The 23,022-nt window shown below is 45.0% G+C and overlaps 1 protein-coding gene across 1 annotated transcript in view; it reads right to left on the minus strand.

Annotated features, from left to right (window-relative positions):
- Positions 1 to 22,276, minus strand: part of LOC142215516 (calcium/calmodulin-dependent protein kinase type IV-like) — a 55,562-nt gene extending 33,286 nt beyond the window's left edge. Inside the window, exons 1-5 of the mRNA XM_075283701.1 lie at positions 22,145 to 22,276; positions 20,347 to 20,425; positions 11,565 to 11,627; positions 10,210 to 10,292; positions 7,482 to 7,554 (exon numbers count right to left, since the gene is read on the minus strand). Coding sequence (XP_075139802.1) covers positions 7,482 to 7,554; positions 10,210 to 10,292; positions 11,565 to 11,627; positions 20,347 to 20,425; positions 22,145 to 22,242 — 396 coding nt within the window. The 5' untranslated portion in view covers positions 22,243 to 22,276. The remainder of the gene's footprint in view (positions 1 to 7,481; positions 7,555 to 10,209; positions 10,293 to 11,564; positions 11,628 to 20,346; positions 20,426 to 22,144) is intronic.
- Positions 22,277 to 23,022: the final 746 nt, after the last annotated feature.

The raw sequence follows: 23,022 nt of genomic DNA on the forward strand, positions 1-23,022 counted from the left end.
TCAGGAGGGTCACCAAGTCCACTATCACACCTCAGCAAATGATGCCAACACCTCTGCAATGCAACTGGGACAGCAGGGGAAGCATGTCTGGGGGCATCTAACACACCAAAGTCCCTCTATTACCCCACTATCACAGCCTAACAACTACACGCTTTCCACATTCAAAAAACTTCTATCAAAGTGGGAAAATACATGGAAACCTTCTTTGCTCCCCATTTGGATGGACAGAAACCCAAATTTTAAGCTAAAGAAACATTGCCAAGCACCTCTTTAAATCACGTTGCCCATGACAACCACACATGGAATAGACAATGGGAAATCCTTCAGTCCCCACCCTGAACTGTCATTGTGGATGTGTGTGTCATGTGGTAAGACCTTCCAAAATTCACTTTTATGGCCCTTAACGTGAGCCTGGATGGATGTAGTTGAGGCTGGGACCGGGTCGCAAACTGTGGTGGCCTGCTTTGTCTCCCCCGCCCAATATTCCTGGCAGGAGTGCTGAAACACCACCCTCCTCCCTCATTGAATCGACCCCAGCTACTGGCGTGGGGAGACGTCAGCAGGCCGCGCTGAAGCTCATCAGCTTGGGGGACAGACAGCACACTGCCTCCGAGGTCAGGGATGCCATCCTGGCTGAGATGGCAATGTGTTTTTCCCTGCTACACCTGGGGCCAGGCATGTTTGTCTTGTGTGATAACGGCAGGAACCTGGTAGCGGCTCTGGAGCTTGCCAGCCTCCAACACGTTCCATGCCTGGCCCACTTCTAACTTAGTGGTGCAACATTTTTTGAAAACATACCCCAATGTACACAAGCTACTGGTGAAAGTGTGGCGCTCGTGCGTCCACTTTCGCAAGTGTACAGGAGCCGCTGCTAGCCTCCGAAGCCTCCAGCAACGCCTCCATCTGCCAGAACACTGGCTGATGTGCGACGTCCCCACACACTGGAACTCGATGTACCACATGTTGAGTAGAGTGTGTGAGCAGCAGAGACCTTTGATGGAGTACCATGTCCAAAACCCAAGGGTTCCTCAGAGTCAGCTCCCGCAGTTTCTGCACCATGAGTTTCCATGAGTGGCAGACTTATGTGAAATCCTTTCCCATCCTTTCCACTGGACACGAAACATTAGCATGCGCTCATCACAACTCCGGATATGGCAGCTGCGTTAAGCAGGGTGCAGGGTACAACGCAGACCAGGCCTGAGCTGTGGTTATGTGCGGTTTTCAGTAAGGGAACAGTGAGCAATTAGAAGAGGAGTTGGTGGACGACGAGGCCACCGACCCGACATGAACAGGGGTGATGTCTAGGGGCGAAAGCAGTGTAGATGTGCAGGCAAACTAATCAACAAAAAAGGTGGCTAGAAGCAGGGTCATAAACTGGGGTGATGTCTAGGGGCGAAAGCAGTGTAGATGTGGAGGGAAGCTAAATCAACAAAAAAGGTGGCTACAAGCAAAGGCATAAACTGGGGTGATGTCTAGGGGCGAAAGCAGTGTAGATGTGGAGGGAAGCTAAATCAACAAAAAAGGTGTCTAGAAGCAGAGGCATAAACTGGGGTGATGTCTAGGGGCGAACGCAGTGTAGATGTGGAGGGAAACTAAGCAGCAAAAACGGTGGGTAGAGGCAAAGGCATGCAAAACTCTACCCTGTTTCAAGACTCATTCCTAGGTCTGGGACACGTTAATGGCCACCCTGGCCAAATTACCGCCACTGAGGGGCATAGTGTCACCAGGAGGGACAAGTATAGGCGCATGTTGTGGGAGTACCTGGCCGACCCCAGCTCTGTCCTCTCCGATCCCTCTGTGCCCTACACTTATTTTCTCTTCTTTTTTGCTGCAATACACAAATCTTTTGAAGTTTCTTTGGGATCTCAGAGGGGGTGGCCTCAGTGCTGAAAAACACATCTGATGCACCTTGGCAATATGCATTAAGAGAACCCCCGAGCAACCAAGTGTAGTCAGCTACCATAGCATCGAGCATGGCTAAATGCAGAGAAAAATTGTACCACTTCCAGAGATGGTAACTTCAGTGCTGCAGTTGGCAATGGACGGTGTAATGGGATTAGCTCAGGGATCGCTGTCTTGACCACTTTTTGGCACAAAATGAAAGTTCAATCTAGCCAAGTATGGTGCAAGGATTTAACCCCACATATCCCAAAACCTGGAGTAGCTGAATGGAGTAGACACCAATACTCCCTGCTCCAGCAGCCAGAACTTTAGCAGGGTTTTGGTAAGACCCACCAGCCAGGAGCGCAGCTTTGCTCAGCTGCACCTAGATTGTGTATGACAGGAACCTGGGAGAAATGTATACTCCTTCTCCCAATTTTACCCTGCTCCTGTCACAACGGCCACACCAGATGTTTGGATTGTCCTTCATTAAAGTTTCCTTATACTTTAGAAAATAAACTTGTGAGGGTGAAAGGTTGAGATATCGCATCAAACAATCCTTAACTGTACTTGTGTGACTGTGAAGAATGCCAACAGTTGCCCTTGGAAATAGGTAGGCACGAGCGACCTGAGTATCAAATATATCATTTAGTGTATCACACCGTATTGAGGGGAAGTGGTTTAACAAAAGGAGAAAAGGACCCGAAAAGAGATCCTGGGAGGGCAGAGAAGTAATGGCTGCAGTTGTACTACATTTATATAGCAGTTTTCAGTGTTCTAGTACCAGTGTCCGGTGCTTGTACTGCTTGAGTTATTGGTTGAAATAATGTCACAGAAATAAATGAAAAATAGACCCTTAAAAATTGGATTGAGCTGATATAGCCTGACTGAATTTCTGGGTCTCCCACTTAGCTTTAGGGGGTAGACCCTTAAAAATGGGATTGAACTGATATAGCCTGACTGAATTTCTGGGTCTCCCACCTAAGTTTTGGGGTTACACACCGTGAAAAACTGAAAAGAGCGGACATAGCCTGACTGAAATTCTGTCTCTCCCACCTAGGTTTTGGGGTTACACACTGTGAACAACTGTATTGAGCGGACATAACCTGACTGAATTTCGGTGTCTCCCACCTAGGTTTTGGGGGTACACACCCTGGATATCTGGATTGAGCGTACATAGCCTGACCTAATTGCTCTGTATCCTTGTTTTGGGGTTACACAGCCTGAAAAGCTGATTTGCATGTATATAGCAAGAAGTAACTGCAGTGGATTGCTGCAATTTTTCACGAAACAACAAAATTCAAGTTTTTTTTAAGCTATATGAACTTGTAAATGCAGTGGATTGCTGCTTTTTTTCAGGCCCCCCAAAATTCAAGGCTTTTTCCAGCTATATGAACTTGTAATTGCTGTGGATTGATGCTATGCTTCAGGCCCCCCCAAAATTCAAGGCTTTTTCCAGCACTATATGAACTAGTCACTGGTGTGGATTGATGCTATGTTTCAGCCCCCCCCCCCCAAAAAAAAAAAAAAAAAAAAAAAAATTCAAGGCTTTTTCCAGCTATATGAACTTGTAATTGCTGTGGATTGATGCTATGTTTCAAGCCCCCCCAAAAAATTCAAGGCTTTTTCCAGCTATATGAACTTGTAATTGCTGTGGATTGATGCTATGTTTCAAGCCCCCCAAAAAAATTCAAGTCTTTTTCCAGCTCTATATGAACTAGTCACTGCTGTGGATTGATGCTATATTTCAGGCCCCCCAAAAATTCAAGGCTTTTTCTAGCTCTATATGAACTAGTCACTGCTGCGGATTGATGCTATGTTTCAGGTCCCCCAAAAATTCAAGGCTTTTTCCAGCTCTATATGAACTAGTCACTGCTGTGGATTGATGCTATGTTTCAGGACCCCCCCCCCCAAAAAAAAAAAATTAAAAAAAATTCAAGGCTTTTTCCACCTATATGAACTTGTAATTGCTGTGGATTGCTGCTATGTTTCAAGCCCCCCCCAAAAAATTTAAGGCTTTTTCCAGCTATATGAACTTGTAATTGCTGTGGATTGATGCTGTTTCAGGCCCCCCAAATTTCAAGGCTTTTCTTTTTCCAGCTCTATATGAACTAGTCACTGCTGTGGATTGATGCTATATTTCAGGCCCCCAAAAAATTCAAGGCTTTTTCCAGCTATATGAACTTGCAATTGCTGTGGATTGATGCTATGTTTCAAGCCCCCCCAAAAAATTTAAGGCTTTTTCCAGCTATATGAACTTGTAATTGCTGTGGATTGATGCTATGTTTCAGCCCCCCCCCCCAATTCAAGGCTTTTTCCAGCTCCATATGAACTAGTCACTGCTGTGGATTGATGCTATGTTTCAGGCCCCCCAAAAATTCAAGGCTTTTTCCAGCTCTATATGAACTAGTCACTGCTGTGGATTGATGCTATGTTTTAGGCCCCCCAAAAATTCAAGGCTTTTTCCAGCTCTATATGAACTAGTCACTGCTGTGGATTGATGCTATGTTTCAGGCCCCCCAAAAATTCAAGGCTTTTTCCAGCTCTATATGAACTAGTCACTGCTGTGGATTGATGCTATGTTTCAGCCCCCCCCCCAATTCAAGGCTTTTTCCAGCTCCATATGAACTAGTCACTGCTGTGGATTGATGCTATGTTTCAGGCCCCCCAAAAATTCAAGGCTTTTTCCAGCTCTATATGAACTAGTCACTGCTGTGGATTGATGCTATGTTTTAGGCCCCCAAAAAATTCAAGGCTTTTTCCAGCTCTATATGAACTAGTCACTGCTGTGGATTGATGCTATGTTTCAGGCCCCCCAAAAATTCAAGGCTTTTTCCAGCTCTATATGAACTAGTCACTGCTGTGGATTGATGCTATGTTTCAGGCCCCCCAAAATTCAAGGCTTTTTCCAGCTATATGAACTTGTAATTGCTGTGGATTGATGCTGTTTCAGGCCCCCCAAATTTCAAGGCTTTTTCCAGCTCTATATGAACTAGTCACTGCTGTGAAATGATGCTATATTTCAGGCCCCCCAAAATTTCAAGGCTTTTTCCAGCTCTATATGAACTAGTAACTGCTGTGGATTGATGCTATGTTTCAGATCCCCCAAAAATTCAAGGCTTTTTCCAGCTCTATATGAACTAGTCACTGCTGTGGATTGATGCTATGTTTCAGGCCACCCCCAAAAAAAAAAAAAAATTCAAGGCTTTTTCCACCTATATGAACTTGTAATTGCTGTGGATTGATAATATGTTTCAGGCTCCCCCCAAAATTCAAGGCTTTTTCCAGCTATATGAACTTGTAATTGCTGTGGATTGATGCTGTTTCAGGCCCCCCAAATTTCAAGGCTTTTTCCAGCTCTATATGAACTAGTCACTGCTGTGGATTGATGCTATGTTTCAGGCCCCCCAAAAATTCAAGGCTTTTTCCAGCTCTATATGAACTAGTCACTGCTATGGATTGATGCCATGTTTCAGGCCCCCCCCCCCAAATTCAAGGCTTTTTCCAGCGATATGAACTTGTAATTGCTGTGGATTCTGGCTATTCTGTGTGTGGACAGCCAAAAATGAACGCTGTTTCTCCGCTATATATGAAGTTGTATCTGTTTATCCCTGTTTTCCACCATCCGGGGAAAGCTGGACTGATGTCCCTACAGTGTATAGCTCTGAGAAGAGCTGTTGGTTTTCTTCTTTAGTTCTTGCCTGCCTATCTGAAGCTAATCGCTATCTAGCTCTCAGCAGATATGTTTCTCTCCCCATGTCTGACGGCCAAAATGGCGAATAGGGCGGCGGACGTTCTTATGAATGGGAGGTCACATGTTTTCAGCAGCCAATGGGTTTTTTTCAATTTTTTTCACTGCCTCCGTTGTCGTAGTTCCCGTCGCACCTCCTCTGCACAGTTATTGGTGCAAAAAAAGCGCCAGGGAAGGTGGGAGGGGACACGACTTTTTACTGCGTATGCAGCCTTGTATTCGATTGTGAACGAATACATCGAACGCCATGATATTCGAACGGCATTCGCTCATCTCTAGTACTTTACTAAATGCCAACAAACTGAGAACCAACTTAGATTCAAAATTATTGATCATGTACCTCCACTACAAAGAGGTATGTATAGGACTATATGATTGAAAAAGAAAGAATTAGAATGGATTTTTAGGATGAATGTATAATTTAAATATGAGGCGTTGTTGTGAGGGATAGTGTCTGGTTGTACGCATAGCTTCTCCTCCCTCTTTAAAGGGGTTGTCCAGGATAACTTTTTTTATATCAGACCAGGAAGGTGAAATAATAACAAAAATCCCATATTTGCTTTTCCTTGGTGCTCTGGTGTTTCCCAAACAGTCCTGTGTCTTGTTTTGTTGGAAGTCCTCGCCGCATGTAACTGCTGAGGCCAATCAGCGGCCTAAGTCAACAACATGGGATGTCGTAGGTAGTTCCATGTCCTTTTCTTATGCTGCTGATTGGCTTCAGCGGTCACCTGCGGCAGGGTCCTCCGATAAAAGAGAACACTGGAGCAGCAAGACCGGACCGTATTGGGAGATACCGATGCACCAGGGACAGATGAGTTTGTTTGTTTGTTTTTTTTATATTCCCCGGCCTCATACATATAAAAGTTTATCCTGAGCAACCCCTTTAATATAGGCAAAGGGTGGAGTAATGTAGTTTTTTTTTACTCCTCATTTGATTGAGAGGATCATATGGTGATGTATAATTAAATTATTTTTTTTTGAGCCACTAGCTAAACAGAACTGATAACCTAACTAACACAATAGGCACAATATTGTCTCACCGGACTCAGGGTTGCAGGACAGAACCACACACCTCCTTTCACCTCATGGAACTGCCGTGAACTGCAGACTCTGCAGCATTATATGGGTCAGCCTGGGCTGAGGCCTACTCCAGATCTGCCCTGGACCACACATACGTCAGGAACCTGGGGCTGATATACCTGGAGTCCAGCACTTTGCCTGCCACCTTCTCTTCAAGCATCTACTGGGTGTGAATGAAAAATTGCTGGGAGGTGCAATGGGCAGATGCTAAGAAGAGTGGCCGTGAAAATCACTGACATTCCTACAACCAAAGTGTGCAAACCGAGAAGTTTTGCCTGAAGATACAAGGATTGGTAAATATGTCTCAAACACATAAAAGTATTTAGTCAGGATGTTCATTCATATAGCAAACATTTAGTAATTTACATTAAGTAAATTTACTTTTTTCCCACTAGCAGGACAAGCTAGGGACTTTTAAATGTGGGAACTGTGAACTTTAAGTCTTTAATCCAGACATTATGAAGGTTTGCTTTGGTGGAAATGACCATGTTATTAATTTACCATGTTATTAATTAGCATTATTAATTTATGAAACTATTTTAGATCACATTTAAGATTTGCGTGGTCAAATGTGAAATGGCCATTACCTATAAGTGTGGGCTCCCTGTTATAGCATTGCTAATGTTAAAAAAGGTCTTTCTTTTACCTGGAAGTGCCACTGTTTCAACTTCTATTTGCTGTTGCCAATGGAAAAAAAAATCTTTACATGGATCTGATTTAAGACTTTCATATTAAGTAAGTTTAAGATTTTAAGGTGATCTTTACTCACAGCAACTGCTTCCAGGATCTGTTGGATAACACTGGCCGCATCTTTTTCACTGTAATAACCACGCTCCACTATCCTACGCAGAGAAAAATTATTAGTAAAGCATTCTCACATATTTATAAAGGTGCTTTATAGTAACTCATGTCACTCCATTCTTATTAAATCCAACAGAAAAGAACTAGACATTCCTATTATTAATCGGTCTTCCCCTTACTAAACTCTCCCCTCTACAATCTATTCTGAATGCCACAGCCAGGCTCATCTATCAGTCTAGATGCTACGGCGACGCCTCTGGTCTGTGCCAGTCGCTACATTGGCTGCCTATTCCTTATAGAATACAATATAAAGTTATCACACTCATCCACAAGGCTCCCCATAATGCCGCACCTCCCTACATTTCCTCCATCATCTGTCTACCGTCCAACCCGTACTTACATGCTCTATTATCAGAACTTCCCACGCTCGTATACAAGACTTCTCCCGAGTTGCACCACTTCTCTGAAATGCTCTATCTCGGACAATCAGATTAACTCCCAATTTCTACAGTTTCAAACGCAAACTAAAGACACATCTTTTCAGACAGGCCTATCACAATTCCTATTGTAAACCCTTCCGCAGTTAGATTCCCTAAAATGAAGCCTTCTCTGTTCACGCTCCCACATTACCCCACATGATATGATGCCGTTTCTGGCCAACTTTATATGTCCAGTCACCATCCACATGTTAAAGGACACGACTAGTGACGGCTCATAAAATTTTATGTTTGTGCAATAACAGTAATCTGTATTACAAAATTGTCTGACCACTGCATAAGCAATGCTACCTCTGATGCTGCCCCTGCTATCTCCTATGTCACCCCTCTACCTCTTAGATTGTAAGCTCTTGTGAGCAGGGCCCTCAGACCCATTGTGTGAAGTGAGTATTTCTCTGTAATGTATCTTTTTGTCTGTACTTGAACCCTACAAATTGTACAGTGCTGTGGAATATGTTGGCGCTATAGAAATTATTTCTATACTTCTTCTAGATGAGAATATCTTTGTATTTACAATTCACCTGACAAAGGATAAGGCCTTGGAGAGATCAGTCATGACCGCAATTCCTGGTAATATACCACAAGGTGTACAGTATATTCCCTTTATCTACAGATTGGTCCCTCCGGGACAATACTTGTGTTGTGACATATGATGCTCTTGACTACTGTGAAATAGTATATTTGTAATTATGCATATACTTGTTTGTTGCACTTGTATGACGTGTATGCTGTGGTTTTTTTCATACACAATTTCCTGTAAATGATGTGTCCTGGAAAAGGGGCATACTAATTCTGTCTAATGTTTACATATTGGATTCTACCTCTTTAAAGAGGACCTTTCACCGATTTGGGCGCAGGCAGTTCTATAATATTCATCTATGGACGAGCACTGTGAGCAGAGGGAGGGGGCGTTCCTCCCCGCTCACACAGCACAGCACGATAGGCGCTGCTGTGGAGAAGGACGTACCTGACTGACTGTCAGGAACGCCCTTCTGACTGTAAAGAGCTATGGTATCGGGACCAATAGCTCTTTACCCGGGGCACAGATTGGAAAAGCCGACAGTTCGCTGAATTCTGCGCACTGTCAGCTTTCCAGCAGTATATAGAACTATCTGTGCCCAAATTGGTGAAAGGTCCTCTTTAATTATCCATTGGATTGATCATTCCAGTTTTGACCCCTGGCATGAACAGTACGGATACAGGGTTATTTTAGCCTTAGGGCTAGTTCACACGTGAACTGCCCGCGCGGGTTTTGACACAGAGAGAGACGCGGCGAGCCGCGTCTCTCTCTTGTCAAAACCCGCCCCCCGCGACCATCGCTGTCGCGGCTTAACCCTCTGCTGTCGGCTCAAATGAATGAGCCGACATAGGAGGGAGCTGCGGGGGGCGGAAGCCGCGCGACTGAGACAGCGCGGCTTCTGCCTGAAGAAAGGACATGTCCTTTCTTTTCTCCGCTAGCAGCAGCTCGCCGCTAGCGGAGAACAGAAGCCCGGCGGTCTCCATAGACCACCATTACAAGGGGAGGTTTTGGACGCGAAATCCGCTGTCAAAAACCTCCCCTTATACTCACGTGTGAACTAGCCCTTAGAATAGACATCAATCATAACCCAGTCATACAGTAATAACCGTGCTTTTAGGGAACATGGGTACCGATAAAATTCTCTCACTTTAGGACACCTACAGTAGTGGCTAAAATCAGTGGGGAGGGGATTTCTGAATACTGGACTGTAAATAATGTAAGCCAAATGATTTTAGAGCATTGTACATGAAAGTGATGCATAGCAATAGAACTGTTTTACTAGATTTAGAACCTATGCATTGATTGAGTAGCTACATGCCACTTTACTTCTCTCTAAATCTATACAGTGGTGAATTGTGGGCACTTTCTAAAATTTTGGTACTTTACAATTTAGAATTAAAGTTTGGTTATAGAAAATGTGATATTTCACTAAGGTAGGGTTCACATCTGTGCTGGAGGATTTTATCTCCGCAAGTTTCAAAAAAATCAGCTAACAGCAAAATATCTGCCTCAGACTGCCACTGAAATGTATGGGAGGCAGATTACAGGCTTTGGAGTTGATTTTGATGTAGAATCTGCCACAAAAACTGCTCCAAATTCCTCCTTGTGAACAACACAAACTTTTAATAATTTCCTATAAAAGTATGACATACTTTCCCTATAAAGCATTGAATATTTACCTGTCAAATAATTCTCCTCCTGTTACCAGTTCTAAAATGAGGATGATCTCAGATGGAGTCTCAAAGATCTCTTTAAGTTTAATCTGAAAAAATACAATCATGTCTACGTAGTTATTTTGCTTAATTTTCCTTTTCAGGACAAATACAAAGAGGGTAACTGTTATTATTATTGATATAGCAGCATTATCATCGATTCTGTACAGTGTAAGGGGGCGTTCACACTTGTGCCAATGTCCGACGTTTGTGATTCCGCTTAAAAGCCAGGAAAAACTGCTTGGGGACAGCTTGTCGGCTATCAGTTTAAAAACTCATTAATTTCAATGGGTTTTTAAAGCAAACTGCCAGAGTCCGTATGCAGCCGCTCCGCTGTGAAACCATTTTTTTTTGCAGGGACACAAAGTTGGACATACAGGACAGAGGAGACCCAGTAGATATTGCAGACGCTCTGCAGCAGAGTGGCCGCCATCTTTGAAGACTCGAGATAGCATAGGCAGGAGGTGGTAGGGGCTGAGTGGCAAGAGCAATTCTCCAGGAAGCTGAAGTCCTGCTACTATTACACCAACTGCCTCATTTGTATAAGATTTTAAAGCTGTTTTTCTCCAAATTGACAAAAGTGACATAAAATGGTCAAACAATGTGGAAAAACTGCAGGGTTTTTTTGAGCCAAAGAAAAAAGTGGCTATAAGGGAAGCACTTATACATCTCCCTTCTACTAAAATCACTCTTGCTCACTCTTTGTTTCAAAAAATGCAATACAATCTGCAAAAAAAACCCTCTAAAGGCTAAGGCCCCACGGGCCATATCCGCAGCACTAAAGCGATGCGGGAAGAACCGCTGCGTGAACGGAGAAGAGAAGAGAAAGTTCACAGAGTTTTCCTCTGCGGACTTTCTCTTAACATTATATCTACGGGAAAGCCGCCAGCGTTTCCGTAGGTATAATTGACATGCTGCGATCTGCAAAGCCGCAGCGGCTTTGCAAATCGCAGCGTGTCTGCGCTGCGATCTTTTCTGCAAAGTGGGGATGGGATTCGCATGAATCCCATTTAATTTGCCTGCACTGTACAACGCCGCGATTTTTCCCGCAATCGCGGCGTTTACGTCCCGTGGGGCCCTGGCCAAATTCTCAGTTTTTCTACACCATGTAGCCTAACATCAATTTGAGGTTCATCGGTAGAAAGAGGATCCATGTGTGTTGTAAACAAAAACATCAAACGACAAAAGTGCAAATTTCATGTGCTCATTTTTCTGAATGTATAATATATACATATGTATATATATATATATATATATATATATATAGAGAGAGAGAGAGAGAGAGAGAGAGAGAGAGAGAGAGAGAGAGAGAGGAAACTTACAATATTAGGATGTGACAGGCGTATCAGCACTCCAATTTCAGTCCTTACAATTTTCTTATCAATCTAATAAATAAAGTAAAAATCAATCAGTTACTTTCCAGTTCACACAATATATACAGTTCACAAAAATCTGGTAAGTACTTAAAGGGAACATCTCTAGTGCTCACAGCGCCTGCTCAGTTCTTTAGTGAAGCTGAGGACGGACACCGTGGCTTCACTGCAGCGTTACTTTAAGTGTGGCACATGCGCACTGAATCTGAGGTATACTCCTCTGGCTTCTTTTAGGAACTATATCAGCGTGAGGAGCACAGTGTCGGGGTGAGAATAAAAGTTTTTATTTTTATTGCTGGCACGGATTAATTTATAACAGGGCGATTTGGGACATAAGTACATGTGGTTGGTTTAGTATCCCAAAACACCCTAAAATATTCCTTTTAGGCCGGGGTCCCACAAGGCGAAACTTGTGGCAGGGGTGAACCTACCTGTTTCGCCACCCGAGGGGAGGGGGCGGAGCGAAGGGGGCGTGGCGGAGCGGCGTTAGCAGGCAGAGAGCAGGCAGGGAGAGGACCTGCTCTCTGCCTGAGCGTGAGGGGAGGCCTCCCCAATCCACCGCTTGGTGACGGTGACGCTAAGCCAGTCCAGGACAGCTTGCTTAGCCTGGTAAGCAAAAATGCCGCCATCCCCGAGGCCCTGACATAGTGCCGCCTGAAACGGTCGCTTCAGATCACCTCTTGGGAGGTGCGGTGCTGACTTGTGGCGCTCCCTGAGGAAGATTGCAATGATTTCTGTAGAATGTAGGAACATGCAACATATGATTTTTTGGTGCTTGCTGGTCTCTGAGCTACAATGTATGATGTTGCTTTTAGTATAGAGCATTTGTGCTGCATGCATGGTGGTCACGCTTACGGCCGTAGCATATTCCTATGCTAGTCCACATCTCAGTGACATCTCTGTGAGCAGTATGAGGCTTAGCAAAGGCCAGAGATTATGTGCTGTTTGGTCCTGCACGATACAGGAATCCCTACATTCTTTGGCTCCGTTCCCAAGGAGTAACGCGCTGCGCATTCAGACATGTATATACGTGTCAGAGTGTGAGCGCTCAAAACAGATCCCATTCACTTCAATGTGTGCCGGCTTATGGGCGCTACACATTGAAATCAATGAGAGTCTTTTTAACCCACTGATTTCAATGTGTAGTGCCTGTAAGCAGGCACACATTTAAGTGAATGGGATCTGTTTTGAGTGCTCACACTCTGACAAGTGTATACATGTCTGAATGCGCGGCGTGTTACTCCGTGGGAACGGAGCATCAAGAGTTGGTATTCCAGATCTTATCCATACCAGATCTTCAATTGAGGGGTTCACTTTAGTAGCTAGGCTGTTTAGATTATACAGCTTTTTTTTTTTTTTTTTTTAATGTAGATTGTGAGCCCCACACAGAGCTCACAATGTACATTTTTTTCCCTATCAGTATGACTTTGGAATATGGGATGGAAATCCATGCAAGCATGGGGAGAACATACAAACTCCTTGCAGATGTTTTTTTTTTGCTCTTGGTAGAATTTAAACACCAGGACCCAGCGCTTCAAGGCTGCAGTGCTAACCACTGAGCCACCGTGTGGCCCAGTGGCGTAACTACCATGGTAGCAGCAGTAGCAGCTGCCACAGGGCCCGGGACATTAGGGGGCCCGGTGACAGCCGCTACCGCTGCGATTTTTGTTTTTTTTAATAGGCCGTTACCGGCTGGAATTACTCCAGCCGGTAACGGGCCCCATATACTTACCGATCCTGGCAGGGGCCGGGATCGGTAAGTGACACCGCGGGCCCCACAAGCACTGTTATACTCGGGGGTCTTTTCGGACCCCCGATTATAACGATCGGAGGCCCGGAGAGGTAAGAAACATAAAAAACACTGTTACTTACCTCTCCAGGCTCCGCGCAGGCTTCGGCCTACTTGCGTGACGTCATATGACCCGTGACGCAGGGCCCTGTCATATAACGTCCCGAAAAATGTCCGACGGAGAGGAGGGGAGTCGGGAGAAAGGTAAGTAAGAGAGTTTTTTATGTTTGTATCCCCCCCTTGGGTCTCCGATTATTATACTCTGGGGTCTGAAAAGACCCCAGAGTATAATAATTGTTCATGGGTGTCCACTATAGGGACATAATACTGTGTGCAGGGGCCACTATAGGGACATAATACTGTGTGCAGGGGCCACTATGGGATATAATACTGTGTACTGAGGCCACTATGGGACATAATACTGTGTGCAGGGGCCACTATGGGGACATAATACTGTGTGCAGGGGCCACTATGGGACATAATACTGTGTGCAGGGGCCACTATAGGGACATAATACTGTGTGCAGGGGCCACTATAGGGACATAATGCTGTGTGCAGGGGCCACTATAGGGACATAATACTGTGTACTGAGGCCACTATGGGGCATAATACTGTGTGCAGGGGCCACTATGGGACATAATACTGTGTACAGGGGCCACTATGGGACATAATACTGTGTGCAGGGGCCACTATGGGGACATAATACTGTGTGCAGGGGCCACTATGGGGACATAATACTGTGTGCAGGGGCCACTATGGGGACATAATACTGTGTGCAGGGGCCACTATGGGGACATAATACCGTGTGCAGGGGCCACTATGGGACATAATACTGTGTGCAGGGGCCACTATGGGGACACAATACTGTGTGCAGGGGCCAATATGGGGGCCAATATAGTGTGTGCAGAAATGCGCGGGGGGGTGGCGGCGGTGGTAGGGGTCAGTTGGTCGAGGTCTTCAGCATCGGTCGGGGGGGGGGGGGGCATGTCAAAATTTCGCCACGGGGCCCTGCCATTCCTAGTTACGCCACTGGTGTGGCCCCAGATTATACAGCGTTGTGGTGGGAGTGTAGTGGCATTGACCAGCCTTCGATACCAATCTCTAGAAACATGTCTGGACTAAAGGTAGATGCTTGGGCTTGGTTTGCTACATCCTGCAGTGTTGGCTTTACTGCAGACTAGTGGTGTTGTGTGGGACAAAGTCGATGTACTAAGAGTTATCCTTTGCAATGGTGGTAAAATGCTCATTCCAAAAGTATGAAAAAGGTAAAATGCATTCATGCAATGGAGCAATTTTGTGGGTCTGTTGTTTTTTATAGTTTTTCAAATTTTCTGTAAAATGACATGAACTTGTTTTCTGTTCTAGACTTCTGCTTGCTTCAGGATTGAAGAACATGTGATCTGGACACCCGGCAGCAGCTTAATCTTGTGTGTCAACTGGAAAGATTTATTAGTTCTAGTTCTATGAAATCTTTCAGATTTGTCTTTTGCACTAAAGATTTTCCTATGAACATAACTACAGTAGTTCTGCATAGTTCAACATTCTTCACCAATCTTGATGATCTCAGTTTGTTTAATTTGCCAATGAAAACAAGGACTTTTAATGGTAGTTGTCAAACTCCGCTGTGACTTCATATAAGACAGGGAAACAGCCAGTGGCGGATCCAGGGTTTGCGGGGCCCTGGGCAATTGACTTTGGCGGGGCCCTACTTACTGGGGGGTCTCGCACTTCTAACCTGTACTTCCCAACTGTTGAAGACCAGAAAGAGGGAATAAAACGTGCGGCGCGCGCAGCAGCAAATTAGGCCCCACCCACTTTTATGTTGACTCCGCCCATTCTCATTCATTTTTCATGTGATTCCACACAGTATAATCCTCCTACAGTCACCCGTAAATTATATGTCCCCCCTCCATCTCTCCCCCATTTTCATATACACCCTTCATCTACCCCTAGTTTCATGTCCCCCCCCTCTATCTCTGTCCCCAGTTTCATGCCATTCTCCCCCTTTATCTGCCCACAGTTTCATGTCCCCACCGTCTCTGCCCCAGTGTCATGCCGTTCTCCCCCCTTCATCTACCCCAGTGTCATGCCGTTCTGCCCCCTTCATCTGCCCCAGTGTCATGCCGTTCTCCCCCCTCCATCTGCCCCAGTGTCGTGCCGTTCTCCCCCCTCCATCTGCCCCAGTGTCGTGCCGTTCTCCCCCCTCCATCTGCCCCAGTGTCGTGCCGTTCTCGCCCCTCCATCTGCCCCAGTGTCGTGCCGTTCTCCCCCCTCCATCTGCCCCAGTGTCGTGCCGTTCTCCCCCCTCCATCTGCCCCAGTGTCATGCCGTTCTCCCCCCCCTCCATCTGCCCCAGTATCATGCCGTTCTCCCCCCTCCATCTGCCCCAGTGTCATGCCGTTCTCCCCCCTCTATCTGACCCAGTGTCATGCCGTTCTCCCCCCTCTATCTGCCCCAGTGTCATGCCGTTCTCCCCCCTCCATCTGCCCCAGTGTCATGCCGTTCTCCCCCTTCCATCTGCCCCAGTGTAATGCTGTTCTCCCTCCCCTCCATCTGCCCCAGTGTCATGCCGTTCTCCCCCCTCCATCTGCCCCAGTGTCATGCCGTTCTCCCCCCTCCATCTGCCCCAGTGTCATGCCGTTCTCCCCTCCATCTGCCCCAGTGTAATGCCGTTCTCCCCCCTCCATCTGCCCCAGTGTCATACTGTTCTCCCCCCTCCATCTGCCCCAGTGTCATGCCGTTCTCCCTCCGTTCATCTGCATACTGTTCTCTCCCCCTCCATCTGCCCCAGTGTCATGCTGTTCTCACACACACACACACACACACACACACACACACTCACCTTTCCTCGTTCCCTCGCAGCTCTCTCCCTCATACACATATTGTAGGCGCGATGTGACATCATCACATCGCGGCTACAAATGCCGGAGCTCAGCGTTAAAGCAGGAGCTGAGCTGTGACAGCTCCTGCTTTAAACGCCTATGTATTCAGCTCATGAGATGAGTTGAAATCGGGACATGCCGACCGGGACCATTTTGTTAGGTCCGGGCAGCGCCGCGGGGCCCCGGGCGGTTGCCCGGCTCGCCCGGCCCTGGATCCTCCCCTGGAAACAGCACAGGAAGGTAACCAGGCCACATTAACTAAATCAGGGCTGGTTTTCTGGCAGGCCATAGAAAGTACTTGCACTTCTTGTAAAGTTAATGCTCCTAAAGTCAAAATTCTAATAGTAATTTTTTTTTTATAAATTGTACATTTGAGTATTGTGTCTTGATTTGCTCAAATGTCTCTAGAAAAAAATAAAGTGATATTTCCCAATGTCTTGTAATGGTGGTCTCCAAATGGTAAGCTTTCATTTCCTCAGATTTTTATTCTACTGTATCTGGCAAACAAAGGTGAAATTTCTTCTCATTGCAGGTCTGTAAATGGCCAGCAATACGAATTGCCAGTATTTTGTAGGCACTGCAAAAGGACCCTTGTCAGTCATGTACCAACTCCATAATAGCCTCATACAGGGTGGAAGCTGTGCTGGACTGAGCTAAGTGATGGGGAAGGGGATGTAAAGTAGTAGAGCTTGTGAGGTATGGGAGAATATGGAGGTAGAAGAGCTGTGTGTGTGAAGCAAGATTATCATGGGTAGTATATAGCTGAAAAGCAGAACAAAGGCAGAATGTAACTGAATGTTGCCACACGTGAAACATACAATAGAGGGGGGTCCCAAATGAGTCTCTCCCAATAGGAATCAAAGTTTGGTAACCAAGGTCTTCCAATTTGTCATTTGCCAGTTGGGGTTCATATACTGCTGACCCCTTCAGAGGATGTTGTCGTCTGCTTACTGCTCTCAACAGCTCAGGTGTTACTCCACCATATTTTACAGTTCCTTGCATTGTGGAAAAAACTAAGCAGCATGTTAATTTTACCTGTAAAAATGTTTTTGTCCCCCCCCCCCCCCCTTAGAAAATCAATGAAGGCAAACTTTTTGCCACAAAGGTCTTGTTCACACTGATTTCAATGTCTATTCACATGACCATATTCCTGACTTTAGTCAATGTTGCAGTCAAAGCAACCTCAGTCACATGACCATGACTTTTTATTTACGTTCATTCATTTCATTGACTGATGCAAGCAATAAAAGTCAAGAAGGTCAATGTTTATTATTCAGTTTTCCCTGATAGGTGAACCTGAGCTGATCCTTCTTGAACACTTGTCACCTGCCACAGACCTTTGGACCACTACTTGTACTGGGGCCCCTTTGAGAGAAGATACCGACCTGCTAGTATCCTCATAGTTAATTCCAGGTCCCTATGCAGGGGTTGACTTGTAGAGCTGACTGTAACTACAGCCAGATCACCTCTAGAGAAAGCAGCTATAGGAGCTGCCATTATGTGAATCCCTTCTGACCTAGTGGGGCACAACATAGAAGAAAACTAGAAGCAAAAGCAAATACCACACCCACATAACAGGTTCTTGCCCTACCACTGGCGACTCAACACACACGTACAAAATATCTGGTCACTAACCAGGTAATATAGCCCTTATTTTTGGTTTGTAGATCTAAACCTATCCTATCAATTAGAACCATATATAGCATGAAATCTTGACACTATTATCATAAAGTTTTTATTCTTGCTGTATGTTGTATTATATCCACTCAATGTCAGTCTGGGCTATATGGTCCAGCAGCCATGGCCACACAATATTAATGTACATTTTGTGAAAGACATATACAATTAGGGTTAGAAGACCCCCAACCACCCATTTTTTTTGTTGTCCTCTGTACAGTATCCGATAATTTTTACTTACCTGTCCACGCACCTGTCCTGGCTGCTCTCTGCTGCCAACTCCAGGATGATTGTGTTGTTGTTGCTGCTACTATACTTATGTCACAGTGCTGGGGCGTTACTTACAACGCCCCAGTGTTCTTCAGTGCCATGACGTAAGTGTGGCAAGAGAGTAAACTTTATCTGCAGCTGCAGGCGCCCAGAGCTCCTTTCTATACAACCTCTCTCCTCCCCTGCCTACAATTCTAAGCCACCCAGGGTTGGTTTAGGTTAAAGAAATGGTCAATATGCTGTCCCCCCTTGGTTGCCACGGGTAGCGCGGTCTGAGGCCTCACTTCACCTCATTATAGGTGCATATCTGTGTATAAGGTAAGAAAGCAAACATCATTTTCTAACCAGTGGGCTTCATCTGGGCATTGTAGCGACTGTCTGACTTGAGGTTAAAAAAAAAAACCTGTTTCGCCGTGGAGACCAGAAGACGCTCACGGGCGCTCATGGGCGGACACTTTGCAAATCCATTCAAACGAATCAAGGTGTGAACCTAGACTGAAATATAAATCTATTCCCTGTCTTGTTAAAAAAAAATGGATATCACCGGGCCATTATATTAGCAGATGTCACATGGAAGCAATTAATTCATTTAAATTGAATGGGCGCTATTCACTTAAAGGGGTTGTCCAGGATAAACTGATAATTATCCCCTAAACTAAACACCCTCCCCCCACCTAATTTCTAATGTACTTCAATAATTTACTTCTAATTTCTAATTTACTTAAGTCATGTGACCACGCCAAGGACACTTTTTGATAATCCAGTTACGTTACGTTTCATGGCTTTCAAAATGGAATGCCACCAGTACTCTTCCCCCTCCCCTATCCCCATCAATACTTACCAAGCCTTCCTGTGTCTGGGGAATGGGTCCTCCCCCTCTTCCTGTTTTCTGGCAGTGGGTAAAGCTTAGCCAGGGAGATGGGGAGAGTGGGAGGGGCTAGTAATGGGTGAAATTGCTATTCTAAAGAGACATGGAAGAGTGGGAAGGGTTAGTAATGGGCGGGATCACTATTGTAATGAGAGACAGGGAGTAGGAGTGTAGGAGTGAGAGAGAAGAGGGTGCTGAGTGAGAGGGAGTTAGTGCAGCAGCTACACAGGAAGCTGCACAGCAGGAAGGTAACAGCATGTAAGCAAACGCAGAGGATGCAGCAGCAACCAGAGACACCCAGAAATCACTCCAAAAACTTCTAAAGGTATATGGGTTGTAAGCCGATGGCTTGTCAGGTAATGAGGGGGTGTACATCTCACCCAGACTACTAAGGTGGGTGAGATGAGAAAACTCCAGAAAGAATGTTTCTCAGCAGATAATTCTGTCTGCTGAGTGTTATTTCAAAGTTCTGTTTACTGGGCTGGATTTTTTAGGAATGGCAGGTAGGTTGGTAATGGGACCTGTCATTCCACCCCCCTCCAGTCCACACTTTGGGGATGTTCCGGCAGCGACTTAGCTGTTGAGAGTCTCCTCGTCAAGGAGGCTTAAGAAGTCAGCTCCAACAGCAGACTGGGGGCAGAGTTTGGCTGGAGAGCCAATAGAGAGGTTATATTTTTGGAGCTATGTCCTGAATGATTCTACTGGCTGTTGGATTTCTGTTATTCTAGGTGAGGTAACCTATTCTATGTTTAGTTGGAGCCTAGCCAGGCAGGTATTTATTTTTGTATTGTTTCCTTTTGTTGCTGCACTACCTTTTTGAGTGATAATAAACTCTACCTTTGTTTTGGACTAAAGAAACTGGACTTTTGCGTCTATGCCACCCCACCTAGCAACCCCAGACCCTGACAGGGTGTATTTATTAACCCATCACTAGCACTATCAGCCCTTTTTAAAAAATAAATAAATAAATAAAAAAAAACCTGCCTGGAAACCCCCTTTAACTCCTATTTTTGTCCATTTTCACAGATCCCTCCATACATTGTTGTATAGGAGTTCTATGAAAACAGCCTCCTGTGGGGTTCAAGATTGCCATTTTTCATGTCCTTTTTTCATCTTGATCGTGTGAATGTAGTCTAAGATTGAAGGGCACCTTCAAAAGTACCCTATAGCCCACAACTTGCATGCATCTGTATTTAGTAGTATATGGGGTGGGGGTGGGGTGTCATTGGAAACATAAATACTTACCGTTTTATTTATTATCTTTGCAGCATATGGCTTTTGTGTTCTTTTTTCCTCACATCTAAAAACTGTTGAGGTCGCTCCACTGCAAACAAATCACAGTACGAAAGGAATTATTTGGAATGTATTCACAAAGAACTAGTGACACTTTCAAAAAAATTAGTCAAAATTGATGTCCTATACATAGAATAGGCCCTCAGTTTTAGATTCACACTTGACTGACTGCTTGGACCTTTGCCGCCCAATTTTTTCCCTACGATGACATGGGAAAACTAAGACATCCCCTGAAAATAAGACCTTGCATTTCTTTAGGGCCAAAATTTAATATAAGACACTGTCTTATTTTCGGAGACACGGTATATACTGATTTCTTTAGTTACCTACGATTTGTCTTTGGATAAATGACGCTCCATAGAAAGTGTTTTATTTTTACATCCACTTAACAGATCTGTTTTTTATAACATTGATCTATATGTAAATGGATGGCCAACCATTTGCATCTGTCTCTTTTTTCCATTTGTTATAATGCATCTGCTAAACACATGTAAAAAATGTGATCTGAATGGAACCAGCGCCGTAAGTAGGAATGGTGGGGCCCTGTGGCGAACTTTTAACATGGGGCCCCCCCGACCGACGCCCACCGAAGACTCCCCTGCACACAGTATTAAGCCCCATACTGGCCCCTGCACACAGTATTATGCATCCTAGTGGCCCCTGCACACACTATTATGTCCCACTATGGACACCCATGAACAATTATTATACTCTGGGGTCTTTTCAGACCGAGACCGAGAGGAGATATAAACATAAAAAACACTGTTACTTACCTATCTTCGGCTCCACTGCAGTCCTCGGTGGTGTTGGCCTTCTTCAATGACGTCCAGGATGTCACATGACCGGGATATGCGTCCCGGGTCATATGACGTCAGGGAGCGTCCAGAAGTAGCCCCGAACCTGCCCGGAGCATGGAAAGGTAAGTAAGTATAATAATGATGTTTGTGGGGCCCGTGGCGTCACTTATCGATCCCGGCCCCTGCCAGGATTGGTAAGTAAATAGGGCCCGTTACCGACTGGGGTAACTCCAGCCGGTAATGGCCTATTAAGAAAAAAAAACAAAAGGCAGCGGTAGCGCCTGTCGCCGGGCCCCCTAATTTCCCGGGCCCTGCTGCAGCCGCTACCTCTGCTACCCCGGTAGTTACGCCACTGAATGGAACCTTACACTAGGTTTCTGCTAGCGTTCGGCTCTCCATCCCCATAACTATAAAGGATTTTCGCCTGGTTTCAGTATACAACCAGCAGGGATAAAAGAACTTAAGGGCTCGTTCACATCTGCGCCCGATCTCCGTTCTGCAGGTTTCCGTTTCCTGCACAAAACAGAGGCAGGAGACGGGTTTGAAAGATGTCCAGCCGTGAGCGGCGGTGAGCGTTTTATGTTCTCTGCCGCGAAACCGTTTTTTTTAAACCGGACACAGAGTCGGACATGCAGTACTCTGTGTCCGATTTTAAAAAAAACGGTTTCGCGGCAGAGAGCATAAAACGCTCACCACCGCTCACGGCCGGACCCGATCTGACAGGTTTCCGTCTTCTGCATGCAGAAGACGGAAACCACAGAACGGACTTCCGAACGCTAGTGTGAACCTAGCATAACTAGAATTACTTAACATCACAATACCTATTTTTTGCCCCAGTGTAGAATTCTTTGGCAGGCCAATTTATCCCTGCTCCAGGTCCCTTCAATATAATACAAAGCAATAGCATACGGAATACATAGATGCTACAGCAACACCACATACTGGTACAGTACCTTCCTAGCTCTTGTTTCAAGGCATAGAAGTATTCCAATCCATTTTCTCTCTGAGATCCCTCTATCCAGTACATATCTTCTGGCTTGCAAGTTGGCATCTTTTTCACGTAGTTCCAAATTCTCCAGGTCTGTGCTCAGATCACCAAACTTGTAGAGAGAACAGGTATACATTAGGATGCTGATCCTGGATCCTAAATCTAAGCTGATATAAGAAAGGTAAGGTCATTCTAACTAGGAATATTTAGATAATATGCATTCTGTGCTAGTTTTGTCCATATGGTTTGCATATACAAGACATTTCCCTTGTCCTTGTCTTTTTCTCTAGGCACCTTTGGGTTAAATGATACTTGCTTTTAGCCTAAGCCTTTATGATGTAATTTATGGTCTGTTAAATAAATAAAATTTAGTAGAAAAAAAAAATTCACATTCACTACTCGGTTTCGAATACATACCGTACTTTAGCTCAATTATCAGGTAGATTTTGGCATTATAAAATATAGCTGTAACCTGTATATAACCCTTTACAATCTGTATATAAAGTGAATGGCAGCTTGAATATAGTAACATAAGGGTACGTATTATGTGTTATCTGTGTCTTTATTCATTCCCGTGCTATCTAGATTGTAGATGTCACTATCATAATCCTTTCTGGAGATCATGTTATATAATCCTTGCAGAATGGTGAGTATATAGCCTTTGTCCTGGTTTGTTAGCTCCATATTGTCTGTTTAGGTTGGTATAGTCCTCACAATAAGTGGAATATGGCATAGATGTGTCCCTGAACCAAGTGACACTTACTTGCATATGCAGTTTAAATAGAGTTATTCTCCACCTCTTTGACTCCAAGTGTAGTTAAATCTGAAGACATCTAAAATCTT

Source organism: Leptodactylus fuscus, chromosome 1 (assembly GCF_031893055.1).
Source record: "Leptodactylus fuscus isolate aLepFus1 chromosome 1, aLepFus1.hap2, whole genome shotgun sequence".
Taxonomy (NCBI): domain Eukaryota; kingdom Metazoa; phylum Chordata; class Amphibia; order Anura; family Leptodactylidae; genus Leptodactylus; species Leptodactylus fuscus.